This window comes from Coregonus lavaretus, assembly GCF_964263955.1.
Source record: "Coregonus lavaretus genome assembly, chromosome: 1".
Classification (NCBI taxonomy): domain Eukaryota; kingdom Metazoa; phylum Chordata; class Actinopteri; order Salmoniformes; family Salmonidae; genus Coregonus; species Coregonus lavaretus.
Window position 1 is genome coordinate 57,471,732 of NC_139988.1, and position 13,682 is coordinate 57,485,413.

General features: G+C 41.8%; 1 protein-coding gene across 1 annotated transcript in view; it reads left to right on the forward strand.

The window, feature by feature from the left end:
• The window catches only part of LOC311127947 (sorbin and SH3 domain-containing protein 1-like), a 102,058-nt gene that overhangs the window by 74,253 nt on the left and 14,123 nt on the right, over positions 1–13,682 (forward strand). Inside the window, exons 15-19 of the mRNA XM_084159849.1 lie at positions 2,201–2,376; positions 4,786–6,261; positions 7,586–7,662; positions 7,922–8,089; positions 12,532–12,578. Coding sequence (XP_084015975.1) covers positions 2,201–2,376; positions 4,786–6,261; positions 7,586–7,662; positions 7,922–8,089; positions 12,532–12,578 — 1,944 coding nt within the window. The remainder of the gene's footprint in view (positions 1–2,200; positions 2,377–4,785; positions 6,262–7,585; positions 7,663–7,921; positions 8,090–12,531; positions 12,579–13,682) is intronic.

The window sequence follows — 13,682 nt, forward strand, 5'->3', positions numbered from 1 at the left end:
AAGAAATATGTTTAGTAACTTGTCGCATCATCTGCCCCAAGTTGTTATGGGCATTTTAAAATATGCAAAAACTATGTTTCTGGTCAACAGCTAATCACATTTGCACATTACTTTAATGTTTTTTCTACAAAACATTCAGACTGCTTCATTGGACCAAGCTGGTTTTGATTTGATAATGTTTATTAATGTTTATGATGCAAGTATTGCATCACAACAGTTTGTGTAGAAACCATATCTATCATCCCTTTAAGAAATTAGTTTAAAATTGTAAACTCCTGAGATTAAGCCATAAATCCCACAGACTTTCCTCAAAGGGTTACAAGACACTTGTTTAGGGGGTGAAAGTTTACTGGGGTTTCTTTGACTATGTTTCTGGTCAACAGCCAATCACATTTGCACATTACTTTAATGTTTGTTCTACAAAACATTCAGACTGCTTCATTGGACCAAGCTGGTTTTGATTTTATAATGTTTATTAATGTTCATGATGCAAGTATTGCATCACAACAGTTTGTGTAGAAACCATATCTATCATCCCTTTAAGAAATTAGTTTAAAATTGTAAACTCCTGAGATTAAGCCATAAATCCCACAGACTTTCCTCAAAGGGTTACGAGACACATGTTTAGGGGGTGAGAGTTTACTGGGGTTTCTTTTAAATTAAAGGAATAGCCTATATTCAAGAACTTTCTAGTACACATTTACCTCATTGTTGTATACCACATTGCTTACCATATACAGGCGTGTACAAACAAGGGACCAAAATATATATTTTTGGCTTTGAGTTCAAGATAGGTCAGCAACAGACGTGCACAGACAGTATTCAGTCGTTAGACTATTCACATTTGAGTTCTGAGAACTATGAAAAAGGTTATTGTTGAGGGTGTTAAATAAAGGAACAAGGAGGCATGGTTCTTCCTGTTAACGTTTTAATGCAGTGGGCTAAATCAGGGTCACACAGTGTTTCTTGGTAATCTTAAAACAAATCTATATTTCGAAACAAAAGTATACACCTCACACACATGGTTATGGGTTTAAAAAAAGAAGACACCTGTACCATGTCTGTATAGAGCTGAAATGTATTCAATTTAGAGTTTGCATCCCAATACTACAATTATATCACAGAAGACTGAAATATAACCAAACCATTTGATATAGAAACACCGGATTTCTCAATATTTTTATCATGTTAATTAATTATGAAATTATGAACAATAGAACGTTTCACCCATGCGTCCACTAGAGGGCGCTTCTGGTCGTTCAACTGCAGGAACTACACTTTAACCTGGCATTATTGTAAGAGGGCCAAACTAATTTGGGGAAACCCTGCTACTCCCCTCATGCCTCACTGCACTTCACTTCTGGTCTCAAATATTTGTCTATTGTCTTTCCAAATGTTTGTTTGTTGTTCGTTTACAGCACAGGAAAGTGGAATATCCTGCAATGGGAATTAGACTACTGTTGTGTTACCCTGTAGAGATACTGTGGGTGGAGCAATTCACTGTGCTGAAGTTACCCCACTCTAAAAAGTTGTTGTCAAGTGTTGTTTAATTTTTCCACATGATTTACTACCGTTACTGGGAATTGTTGTTAGTTTAATGGCCTCCACTCATGCATGGCAGCACAAATAGAAAGACAGGGAGGCGTCAAGCTCTCTCCTCAGACAGTGGCATCTGAAGTAGAGTAACCCTAAAAAAAAGTACAGGTGCATGGCATAGCAGAGTAACGTGAGAACGTTCAGACAATATTTTTTAGAAATCTCTCCCATTGGCCCCCGTGGAATGCAAAGTTAAGGGCAGTGAGCACAAGTAGAGTGCTTTTTTATTTTACGTCAAGGTCCAAATTCCAGGCATGCTTATATAAAAGCATCTTTACACTCTTCATGTTCCCCTAATAAAAATAAACAAAAAGGCTGAATCAACAAGTAATCAACCACAGAATGTGTAAGATAAGCCTAACCATATGGCAACTCACAAAACTGCGTCAATAAAAATAAAAATGCTTCTTTATCTTTTCATTAAATGCATGTTACGCAAATTGTTTTACTCAATTAAACTGCACTTAATTACCAACACTGGCATGTATTACAGCATGCTTTCTTCTAGCTAGCTAGCTGTGTGAACATATAGTCTAGTCCTAATCAGGCTTTCTGAGTCAAGCTGCTTTGGTTGAATCATTATTTTCTCCATGTTTTGCTCTAGCTCCGGTTGTAAGGCCGTACACAGCGAGGTGGAGAAGGACGAAGGATCATCCGGCAGCGAGCCAGCGGCTCCAGAATGCGACCGCCATGTTTACAAGAACGTCCTGGAGGGCGGCGACATTCCCCTGCAAGGTCTGCGGGCCCTCAACAAGCGCCATGCCAGCACCTCCTCCAAAGGTAGGATTCCACTCCACACATGCTGCCAGTAAAGAGGGGTACTGAACTGGCTTCAAAGTGGGACTCTGAAAGGGGGTTTTACCACTCAGATGGAACCAAATGACTTGTGGGGATGTTGGATCATAAAAGTATCTGTTAGGGATACATGTGTTTCCTTTTAACTTTGTGTTGAAATCCACATATGTTTTTGCTTCAGGTTATCACACCAGAGGCCAATCATCTTGCAGCATAAATCTTTTTTCAGCCGTTTATTTTTTAAATCATTGATGTCATGGATGTTTCACCAAACTCAATGGAGGCTATCAGGCTAACCTTGGGTTATCCCCTCGTCCTACAGTTATCTTCCTCTGCAGGCCAGGCAGTCGTTGGAGAGGCTTAGGGGCAGGGCTCCAGAGTGTCCTAAAGCCAGGGAGAAAAGGTCCAGGTGAAGGGACTATTGGGGAGGAAAGGGGAAGATAAACAGTGCTCTGGTTTTGTAGGCTAGGCCAGACAGGGGTGAGATAAACAAGAGGGACACAGCAGGGTGGTTAGGCATGAGGAAGTCAGCTGTCAGAGAGAGGTCAAAGGATGGAATTCCTGCGCACATGACCAGGGGAGAGAAATGCGAGGGGGAGGAGAGGAAAGGAGGGAAGGGGAGGAAAGGAGGGAGGGGGTGAAGAAAGGAAATGACAGATCGGGCACTGCATGGCGATGTTGCTCCAATACATAACATAACTGGAATTCCAACTGGCCAAGCAAGGCCTGAAGTCTATAGTTTATTGCCAGTCCGTTTGGAGTTTGTTTTTGTTTTTGCCAGATGCACAAATGTATTCTTTGTAGAGGTATTATTAGTTTATGTAAGCTGTCTGCGCTCCTCAATTAATAATACATATTTTTTTCTCTACAAAATTATTTTAGATGGCCAGTACTGTATCGTGAAACAAAGATACCAGATAACTTGACTGAAGTTCAAGTCCCTATTCTATAAAAGTCTTGACTGATGTCCCGTTTCCATACAATTTGGGAAACTGCTATAAAGGGAATTCCGCCCAGAGTCATCTTGAGCCAAAGTCAACTGACTAGCACGCTCTCTCATTATGTCTTGCCAGAGACACACCATCTCAGCTCTGTGGACACTCAGTTACAGTCCATTACAACAGAGCAAGATAAAGTACAGAGAGAGCTTCATCATGTGGTCCTGCTTCATCATGTGGTCCTGCTTCATGCTCTTTCAAACAGTAATGGCACACTTTGTTGTCACAGAACTTTGCTTCCTGCAGGCCTTTCTAGTGGCTAAGATTATAATATCATATTCATGGAAATAACATGAGTATTCAACTTATTCAGTGTGTGGTTGCTCAAACAGGATACTGAGGGGAGATATGACTGAGCCAAAAATACAGATACATTAGCATAATGCTAATGAGCATTTACAGCCTTCTGCTGTAGGCTACATCCCTGTAGAGTTGTTTCACAACAGCTGGTGGCGGTTATGTGTCATCATTCCCTACTGGGATGTGTAATTCCTTACTGTGGTAGGACTAGCACATTACAGTATGTGGCATTACTAGCACATTTCTTACTCAGAGGTGAGAATCAACCATAACTACTCATCCCCGCAGGTGTGTCTTACAGAATATTATGTTGTAGTGGCTCACAGTGGCGTGTATGACCTTGCTGTTTTGACAGTTCTATTTCAGACTGTGTCCTGTGATGGACCCTGAGAAGGAAGTGCTTTTTGGGTTAGCTGCAAAAAGTAAAGGGCGTTCCAATTCCTCAATGCTGAGGTCTAGTTCATAAGTAGTGTGTCGATGGGCAACAGTAGCTTACAGAGTAGTTTGTATTTCTTATGAACTCTTATGAGCTGTTTATTGCATCATTTTAGTTTATACTGATATCAAAGCTACTGTGGATTCTGGTCTGAGATTTAGAGGCAAATATTAGAAAATGTAATCTGTTATTTAATTTGATGTTCGAACAGCAAGCTTACCAACATTACATCACATAGCATTTCATGCATGACGTACTGCCCTGCTCTTTGCCCTTTCTGTTGTTTCACCTCTTTTATGTTACTGTTTACGATCACTAATCATTTAATTATTAATAATTGTGATTGAATAAGCATATCAGGTCCAGTGAAAATACAAGACACTTAACATGCATTTCTAGGACTATTCAAAATCAACATTTTCACTGCTCCACTAAAATCAAAACATTTTATTTGATTTTACAAGTGGCATTACTAATAGTATAACAAAGTCATTTGTTACTTGATGTGAAATGCATCAAGTTCTTTTCTCCCTCATCAACTTTTGATGGAAGTTGTCTTTACTTTAGAAATGTGTTGACCCTGTGTTATTTTCAGTGTGTGTGAATTTGTGACCATTAACCTAATATGCTGTTTATTCTGTTGTCCTGCATGCTTTCCAGTGGATTATCAAGGTGGGAATGGCTATATAATTTCACCATGCTCTTCTGTAAATAGTCGATCAGTTCTTGCCAGTAATGCCCTAGGTTACCAGTGTAAGAATAAGAAGCCCTTATCTGCTGCCAAAGCCTGCATACCCCAAATCCTCCCCTCTAAGTTCAAACATAAGCTGATACCCCCTAGTGATGACAGCCAGGACAGGAGGACTGCACCTGCCAGGCACCCAAAGGCACACAGCTTTGAGGATATATACACAGGGAGCACAGGAGCAGAGGCCCAGGAGAGCGGACTAAACTCAAACACGCACAAAAACTCCAATGGTCTCCCCCTTGACTCTGAGACTGGTTTAAAAAATGGCAGCCCTGCGACTAGAAGGAGCACATCCGAGTTCTCCACCCTGTACCGGAACATGCACAGTATCCAGAGGCCTTCCTGCTCGGTGGGCTCCAGTCCCCACGGGAGTGTCCGTAGCCTGACCTGCCTATTCGAGAAGGTGGGGGTCAATGGAATTGATAGGGAGGGGGACGAGGCAGGGGGGAACATTCCCAGGCGGGAGGCCGTGTCGTCGCGGGTGTCGGAGTTTGAGCTGATCACCCAGCGCTCCAGCCCATCTCCCACACGCTCCTCCTCCATGCCAACGCTACCCACCGGCCAGAGCCTCACCCACAACCACAGCCCCGCCGACGTCTTCATGGCGTCCGCTGTCTCGGCTGAGTCGCTGCTGGTCACTGACCCTGGGCACGCTAGGCTGTTAGAGGGCTGCCCTCTTGAGGACACAGAGGGCAAGGCGGCCCGAGACGAGGCGTTTCTGTCAGGCAGTGAGATAGTGGAGGAGGTGGCATCCTCTGAGTACAGTGGCACACTGAGAGCCGAGTCCCTCTCTGGGACTGAGGCAGAGACAGAGCAGCACGGCCCCACAGAGAAAGCCCCAGTACCAACTGAGAAACCCCCAGAGGTCACTATCTCCAGAACCTCAAACAGTCCCCCATCACCAGTCACCCCGTCCGCTCCCCCACACAACCTCCACAACCACCACCATCTTAAACCCAGCAGCAAGTGCAAAGGCTCCTGCCCAGCCTCCTATACCCGCTTCACCACTATCCGGCGGCATGAAAGGCAGCAGGAGGCCATGGCCCAGCAGGATAAACTGTCCACCCAGGAGAAAATAAAGAACTCCTCCTCTCTCCCCTCAAACCACTTCCTCATGGGCCCTGCACCGTTCAGGGTGAGAAGGTCTCTCCAGTCTCACCAGGCCAAAAAGACTCTCTCAGCCACTAAGGTGATGGCAGGTCAAACGTCACAGACCCATTTCTATGATCCCAGGCCCCTCATCCCACAGCGCCTCTCTTCCTTGGAGGTACTGGAGAGGCTGGGCAACGGGGAAGGTGCGCCATCCGACAGTGACAGCAACCTGACTAATAGGGGAGTCTTGGACGCCAATGGGAATCTTCTGCAGCCGCTGGCAGCGCACCGAAGAGGTGGCTATCTCCTCTCCATATTTTCACCTGAGTGTCCCTTCTCCCACACACCTGTGCCGATCTCTCTGGCCACTCATTGTGTTTTTTCTCCAAGCTTTTCTTCTTCACATTGTATCTGTATTTTTCACAACGTGATAATACCACCTTTCATCTTTTTAGTCTGTGTGGTGTGTCACAAAGTGACAATGCAGCCTCCATTACAGTTTCGATTCAATTTTCTTGCCCGACAAACATTTTTTTTCCATAAACTCATCACAAAACACTTTTGTAACTTTAGTGCATTCTCACAACTTAAGGAGTTATACATAGCTACATACAAATGTCAGAGTCCTACATGACCATTACATGACACTTCTCTGAATTGTGTAAAAGCAGATTGGCTAAAATGGGATCAATTTAGATAAAAATGTATTGAACTTCATGTAAAATGGCATGTAATGTTGGTGTAGGCTATTTTTATGGCTATGCAGTATACACCCTCAAGTAATGTGTTACCATGTCTTTTATAAGGCTATGTGCTTTTGGGTTTTGTCAGTTTTGGGGTAAGCAAATGTGCTGTGTCAGGGGTCTGTTTTCATCTGTCATCCTTTATTTTATCATTCTGACAAGACTGGAATTTCAAGTAGAGAGACTATGTGCTTCCCTCTTATTTCATTATAGCTGATATTGGTATTTCCTGTAAATATTCTGTGTAATACATGGATTTATGTCTCAGAGGTTGGTAATTATAAGGGTTTTCTTATGGTGTTTGGTTTGAGGTATGGTGAAATGTCTATTGCTAATGGCTGGGTGGGAAGCAAGATGAGTAGTGTAGTACAGTTAGTGATGACTGGGATGAAGCATTAAACATTGGTGATGGGTGATATGCATTTACATTGTACATCAACCATATCATAAGTCACCATTTTTTATCTGAATGTTTTATACAGTATTTTGTTTCCTCTATAGCCATCAACCTTTTTTGGTATTTTTTCATAAACAACAGGCTAAATAAAGCTGAGTCATAGTGTGTTACTGTGTTTATTGTTTTGTGCATGTGGGAATATGTTTTTTTCAGTATGTGTATTTTTCCGTTATCATACTGCAAATGACACCTTTTCTTCAGAGCATGTCTAGTTCTATATTTTACAGTGTTCCCCTGCTTTGTCAAAATAAGTTTTATAAATCTATTGGAATAGTGGTATTGCAATAAGGTTAGGGCTATTTATTTTTATTTTTTATATTATAGATATTGAAAGCAGTACTATTGATGAACTCTGTTATGGGAAAATGTTGAATCCCTTTGGAGAATTTCAGGACATAATGAATTTATTTTTCGTATTAGATTCAGACTACTTGACCCATGTAGACCTTGGTGACGGTCAGGATGATGTGGTCAGGAGACGCCATGGAGATAAAGAGGTAATGTTTTTTTATCGTTTGTTTATAGTTTCTGCAACATTTCTTTTGTAGTCCTCTCTCAACAAAATCTGATAGGGCTTCACTCTCCTTTTTGAACAATAAATGTAACTAAAAACTGTTCAGTGTATACTAAAAATTGCTTTACTGATCATCTCCATCTTGAAAATGCCCGTCGTCCTTAGAACTATTAATGTGGCATGCAAAAACAAGTGAAATACAAAATAAATGACTTGCAGAAAATTGTATGTTTCCCTGACAGAAAATCTTGGAAGAGCAGCGACGGCTGAAGAGGGAACAGGAGGAGGCTGACACAGCATCGAGGCGACACACGGGAATCGTTCCCACCCACCACCAGTTCATCACTAACGAACGTTTCGGAGACCTGCTCAACATCAACGAAGCAGACAAGAGGAAATCCGGATCAGAGGTGCAGTACAGTACCATCCCTCTCATTGTGCAAAATGACAGGTGGGTGGGTGGGTGGGTGGGGGGGAGGGGAGGAGAGTCAGTGGGGTTCCTGCTTTTACAGATGGTTTCGTCAGCTGTGACCAGACTTCAAAGGGTTGAAGCAAATGCTGTACATTGCAGTCAGATGTTAGTGATTAGGGCATTAGTAACTCTGACTTGAATCATTGTTCTGCTTTTTTTACTGCTTATTATGGTCAACACCCACTCATGACTATAACCAGGGGCATCATGCACCCCAAACATCAGATGAGGCACAAAGTATGTGAGCAGTGGGGCTAGGCCCCGCGTCCGAAAGTTGGAGAATTTTGGATTTTTCAAACACCTGAAACAGCTTTTGTCCTGCAATCTAGAGCTATAATCATTTATGCTTAATTCTAAGCATACATCTTGAGCTGTCTGTATCCTCCTGACTGGTGGTTATTTCTTTATTTTTTAAAAGTCTACCAGCCTTGCCAGCAGGCATGCCAGCTAAGATAGTTAGACAAGCTATACTGAACAAAAATACAAATGCAACATGCAACAATTTCAACGATTTTACTGAGTTACAGTTCATATAAGGAAATCAGTCAATTTAAATAAATAAATTAGGCCCTAATCTATGGATTTCACATGACTGGGCAGGGGCCTGGGAGGGCATGGGCCCACCCACTTGGGAGCCAGGCCCAGCCAATCAGAATAAGCCTTTTCCCACAAAAGGGCTTTATTACAGACAGAAATTGCACGCTCCCTCCCTCAACTTGAGACATCTGTGGCATTGTGTTGTGTGACAAAACTGCACATTTTAGATTGGCCTTTTATTGACCCCAGCACAAGGTGCACCTGGTGTAATTATCATGCTGTTTAATCAGCTTCTTGATATGACACACCTGTCAGGTGGATGGATTATCTCGGCAAAGGAGAAATGTTCTCTTAACGGGGATGTAAACTAATTTCTGCACAAAACTTGAGAGAAATAAGCTTTTTGTGCGTATGGAACATTTCTGGGATCTTTTATTTTCAGCTCCTGAAACATGGGACCAACACTTTACATGTTGCATTTATATTTTTGTTCAGTATAGCTACTTTAACTTGATTGATAGCCTGAAGTTGCATGTACTCACTCTGTGTGCGATAATAGTGTTTAACAAGATTTTTGAATGACTACCTCAATCTCTGTACTCCACACATACAATTATCACTGCCCTCGGTCGAGCAGTGAATTTCAAACACAGATTCAAACACAGTTTCAACCACAAAGACCAGGGAGGTTTTCCAATGCCTCACAAAGAAGGGCACCTGTTGGTAGATGGAGCAGACACTGAATATTCCTTTGAGCATGGTGAAGTTATTAATTACACTTTGGATGGTGTATCAATACACCCAGTCACTACAAAGATACAGGCGTCCTTCCAAACTAACTCAGTTGCTGGAAAGGAAGGAAATTGCTCAGGGATTTCACCATGAGGCCAATGGGTGACTTTAAAGGAGTTTAATGGCTGTGATAGGAGAACTGAAGATGGATCAACATGGTAGTTACTCCACAATACTAACCTAATTGACAGAGTGAAAAGAAGGAAGCATGTACAGAATACAATTATTCTAAAGTAATAATGCAAAAAATGTGGCAAAGCAATTAACTTATTGTCCTGAATACAAAGTTTTATGTTTGGGGAAAATCCAATACAACACATTACTAAGTACCTCTCTCCATATTTTCAACCATAGTGGTGGCTGCATCATGTTATGGGTATGCTTGTAATCGTTAAGGACTGGGAATGGAGCGAAGCACAGGCACAATCCTACAGGAAAACCTGGTTCATTCTACTTTTCCTTTTTTAAATAATTTTTTTCTGGGAAGGGCCCGTAAGTAAGCATTTCACTGTTAGTCTACACCTGTTGTTTACGAAGCATGTGACAAATACAATTTTATTTGAGTCTGCTTTCCACCAGACACTGGGAGGTGAATTCACCTTTCAGCAGAACAATAACCTAAAACACAAGGCCAAATCTACACAGGAGTTGCTTACCAAGAAGACAGTGAATGTTCCTGAGTGGTCGAGTTACAGTTTTGACTTAAATCTGCTTGAAAATCTATGGCAAGACATGAAAATGGTTGTCTAGCAATGATCAACAACCAATTGGACAGAGCTTGAAGAACTTTGAAAAGAATAATGGGCAAATGTTGAAAGCTCTTAGATACTTACCTAGAAAGACTCACAGCTGTAATCGCTGCCAAAGGTGATTCTAACATGTATTGACTCAGGGGGTTGAATACATATCTAATCAAGAGATATTTTGCTAGGTGGCTAGTAGTATTACAGAGAAATAACAACAACAAATATTTTTTAGTAGTTTTTTATTTTTTAAACAGGACAAATCTGAGGGGCATGTGCCCCTGTGCCCCCTATGGGCATGACCCCTCTGACTACAATGATTCAATATCTTTACATCATGATTTGACCTTGCCTGAATATTGATGAATGAAGCTATTGTAGTAGTGATAGTAGTTGTAGCTATAAACACATTCCAAGGTTCAACATAACGCTTTGCACAGGTTAGTACAATATAGGTTAACACAACATGCTAGGACAAAATACAGTTTTGTTCACCCATTATGTTTATGTGATTTACCATTTCAACATACCTGTTTACAATACCATACACTTACAAAGAGTATGCTCTCTACTCTATTTTCAGTGACCAGCTAAATACATCTGCCAAACATACTACGAAGCTGTTCGGGAAGCAGACAGCCCTTTACAACACAGAATAGAGTTTGAGATAAATGGTTGTCAAAAAAGATTGAGATCTCATTACAATGCTCATTACAATGCTCCAGTGTGTAGACACTTACTTGGAACTACAGTCTTCGGGGCCAAGATCTTCATAAAACTGACTATCCTACCGATCCTTGACTTCGGCGATGTCATTTACAAAATAGCCTCCAACACTCTACTCAGCAAATTGGATGTAGTCTATCACAGTGCCATCCGTTTTGTCACCAAAGCCCCATATACTACCCACCATTGTGACCTGTACACTTTCGTTGGCTGGCCCTCACTACATATTCGTTGCCAAACCCACTGGCTCCAGGTCATCTATAAATCACTGCTAGGCAAATCCCCGCCTTATCTTAGGTCATTGGTCACCAAAGCAACACCCACCTGTAGTATGCGCTCCAGCAGGTATATCTCACTGGTCATCCCCAAAGCCAACACCTCCTTTGGCCGCCATTCCTTCCAGTTCTCTGCTGCTAATGACTGGAACGAACTGCAAAAATCTCTGAAGCTGGAGACTCTTATCTCCCTCTCTAACTTTAAGCATCAGTTGTCAGAGCACCTTACCGATCACTGCACCTGTACACAGCCATTCTGAAATTAGCCCACCCAACTACCTCATCCCCATATTGTTATTTATTTTGCTCATTTGCACCCCAGTATCTCTATTTGCACTCTCTATCTTCTTCTGCACATCTATCACTCCAGTGTTAATACTACATTGTAATTATGTTGCACTATGGCCTATTTTATTGCCTTACCTCCATAACTTACTACATTTGCACACACTGTATATAGATGTTCTATTGTGTTATTGACTGTATGTTTTGTTTTATCCCATGTGTAACTCTGTGTTGTTTTTATTGCACTGCTTTGCTTTATCTTGGCCAGGTCGCAGTTGTAAATGAGAACTTGTTCTCAACTGGCTTACCTGGTTAAATAAAGGTGAAATAAGAATCAAAATAAATAAATACTGTATATCATAATGATAAATCTGCCTTTCACTCTGTATTCCCTGACACACATTTACTACATTTTAATCGGCCTGCCTGCTCTTTTGGCAGTGCTCTATCTATGCAGCCCACAGTAGCTCAGTATTTACCACCGGACAGAAACAGTCACGAGTCGTTTCATTCCTGTCATTGCTAGAATATTCTTAGTGGATCAGGGAGCAAGGGCACAACTAACAACCAAATGAGCTCAGAAGTTACATTTAGCACTCAAAAACATTTAAGCATTTTAACTAATTACCATTATATGTAACCAGTACAAATTGTTACTCTGGATTATATGGGTATGTTTTTATACATTCTGTAAGCATATTATATTATTATGTTAATTTGCAGTGCATTATATGCTTTGGAAAATGTTTATTGCAGCGGACATGTACAAGAGAGAGACATCTTTTCATGTGCCTCAATTTTTATGAATAAATAATATCTTACTACAGGATATAAAGATATACTGTAACTACCACCAGTAATTCACTGTGAACATAAACCAGAAGTTCGTTTTGTGTGAACCTTGCAACCTGGCATGCAAGACCAGCCTGAACTGAATAACCAATGTTCAGTAGATGTCACAGGGCATGGGAGTCTCCTTAATCCATGCTTATTTTCTAACAGTCCCTGCTTTTTGTTTACAGAGAACTCCAGCCCTGGCTCGGTTTGACTTCAGAGCGGAGACTCTAAAGTGGGTAAAACTCATTGACACACATACAGTGAGGGAAAAAAGTATTTGATCCCCTGCTGATTTTGTACGTTTGCCCACTGACAAAGACATGATCAGTCTATAATTTTAATGGTAGGTTTATTTGAACAGTGAGAGACAGAATAACAACAACAAAATCCAGAAAAATGCATGTCAAAAATGTTATAAATTGATTTGCATTATAATGAGGGAAATAAGTACTTGACCCCATCTCAATCAGGAAGATTTCTGGCTCCCAGGTGTCTTTTATACAGGTAATGAGCTGAGATTAGGAGCACACTCTTAAAGGGAGTGCTCCTAAACTCAGTTTGTTACCTGTATAAAACACACCTGTCCACAGAAGCAATCAATCAATCAGATTCCAAACTCTCCACCATGGCCAAGACCAAAGAGCTCTCCAAGGATGTCAGGGACAAGATTGTAGACCTACACAAGGCTGGAATGGGCTACAAGACCATCGGCAAGCAGCTTGGTGAGAAGGTGACAACAGTTGGTGCGATTATTCGCAAATTGAAGAAACACAAAAGAACTGTCAATCTCCCTCGGCCTGGGGCTCCATGCAAGATCTCACCTCGTGGAGTTGCAATGATCATGAGAACGGTGAGGAATCAGCCCAGAAGTACACGGGAGGATCTTGTCAATGATCTCAAGGCAGCTGGGACCATAGTCACCAAGAAAACAATTGGTAACACACTACGCCGTGAAGGACTGAAATCCTGCAGCGCCCGCAAGGTCCCCCTGCTCAAGAAAGCACATATACAGGCCCGTCTGAAGTTTGCCAATGAACATCTGAATGATTCAGAGGAGAACTGGGTGAAAGTGTTGTGGTCAGATGAGACCAAAATCGAGCTCTTTGGCATCAACTCAACTCGCCGTGTTTGGAGGAGGAGGAATGCTGCCTATGACCCCAAGTACACCATCACCACTGTCAAACATGGAGGTGGAAACATTATGTTTTGGGGGTGTTTTTCTGCTAAGGGGACAGGACAACTTCACCGCATCAAAGGGACGATGGACGGGGCCATGTACCGTCAAATCTTGGGTGAGAACCTCCTTCCCTCAGCCAGAGCATTGAAAATGGGTCGT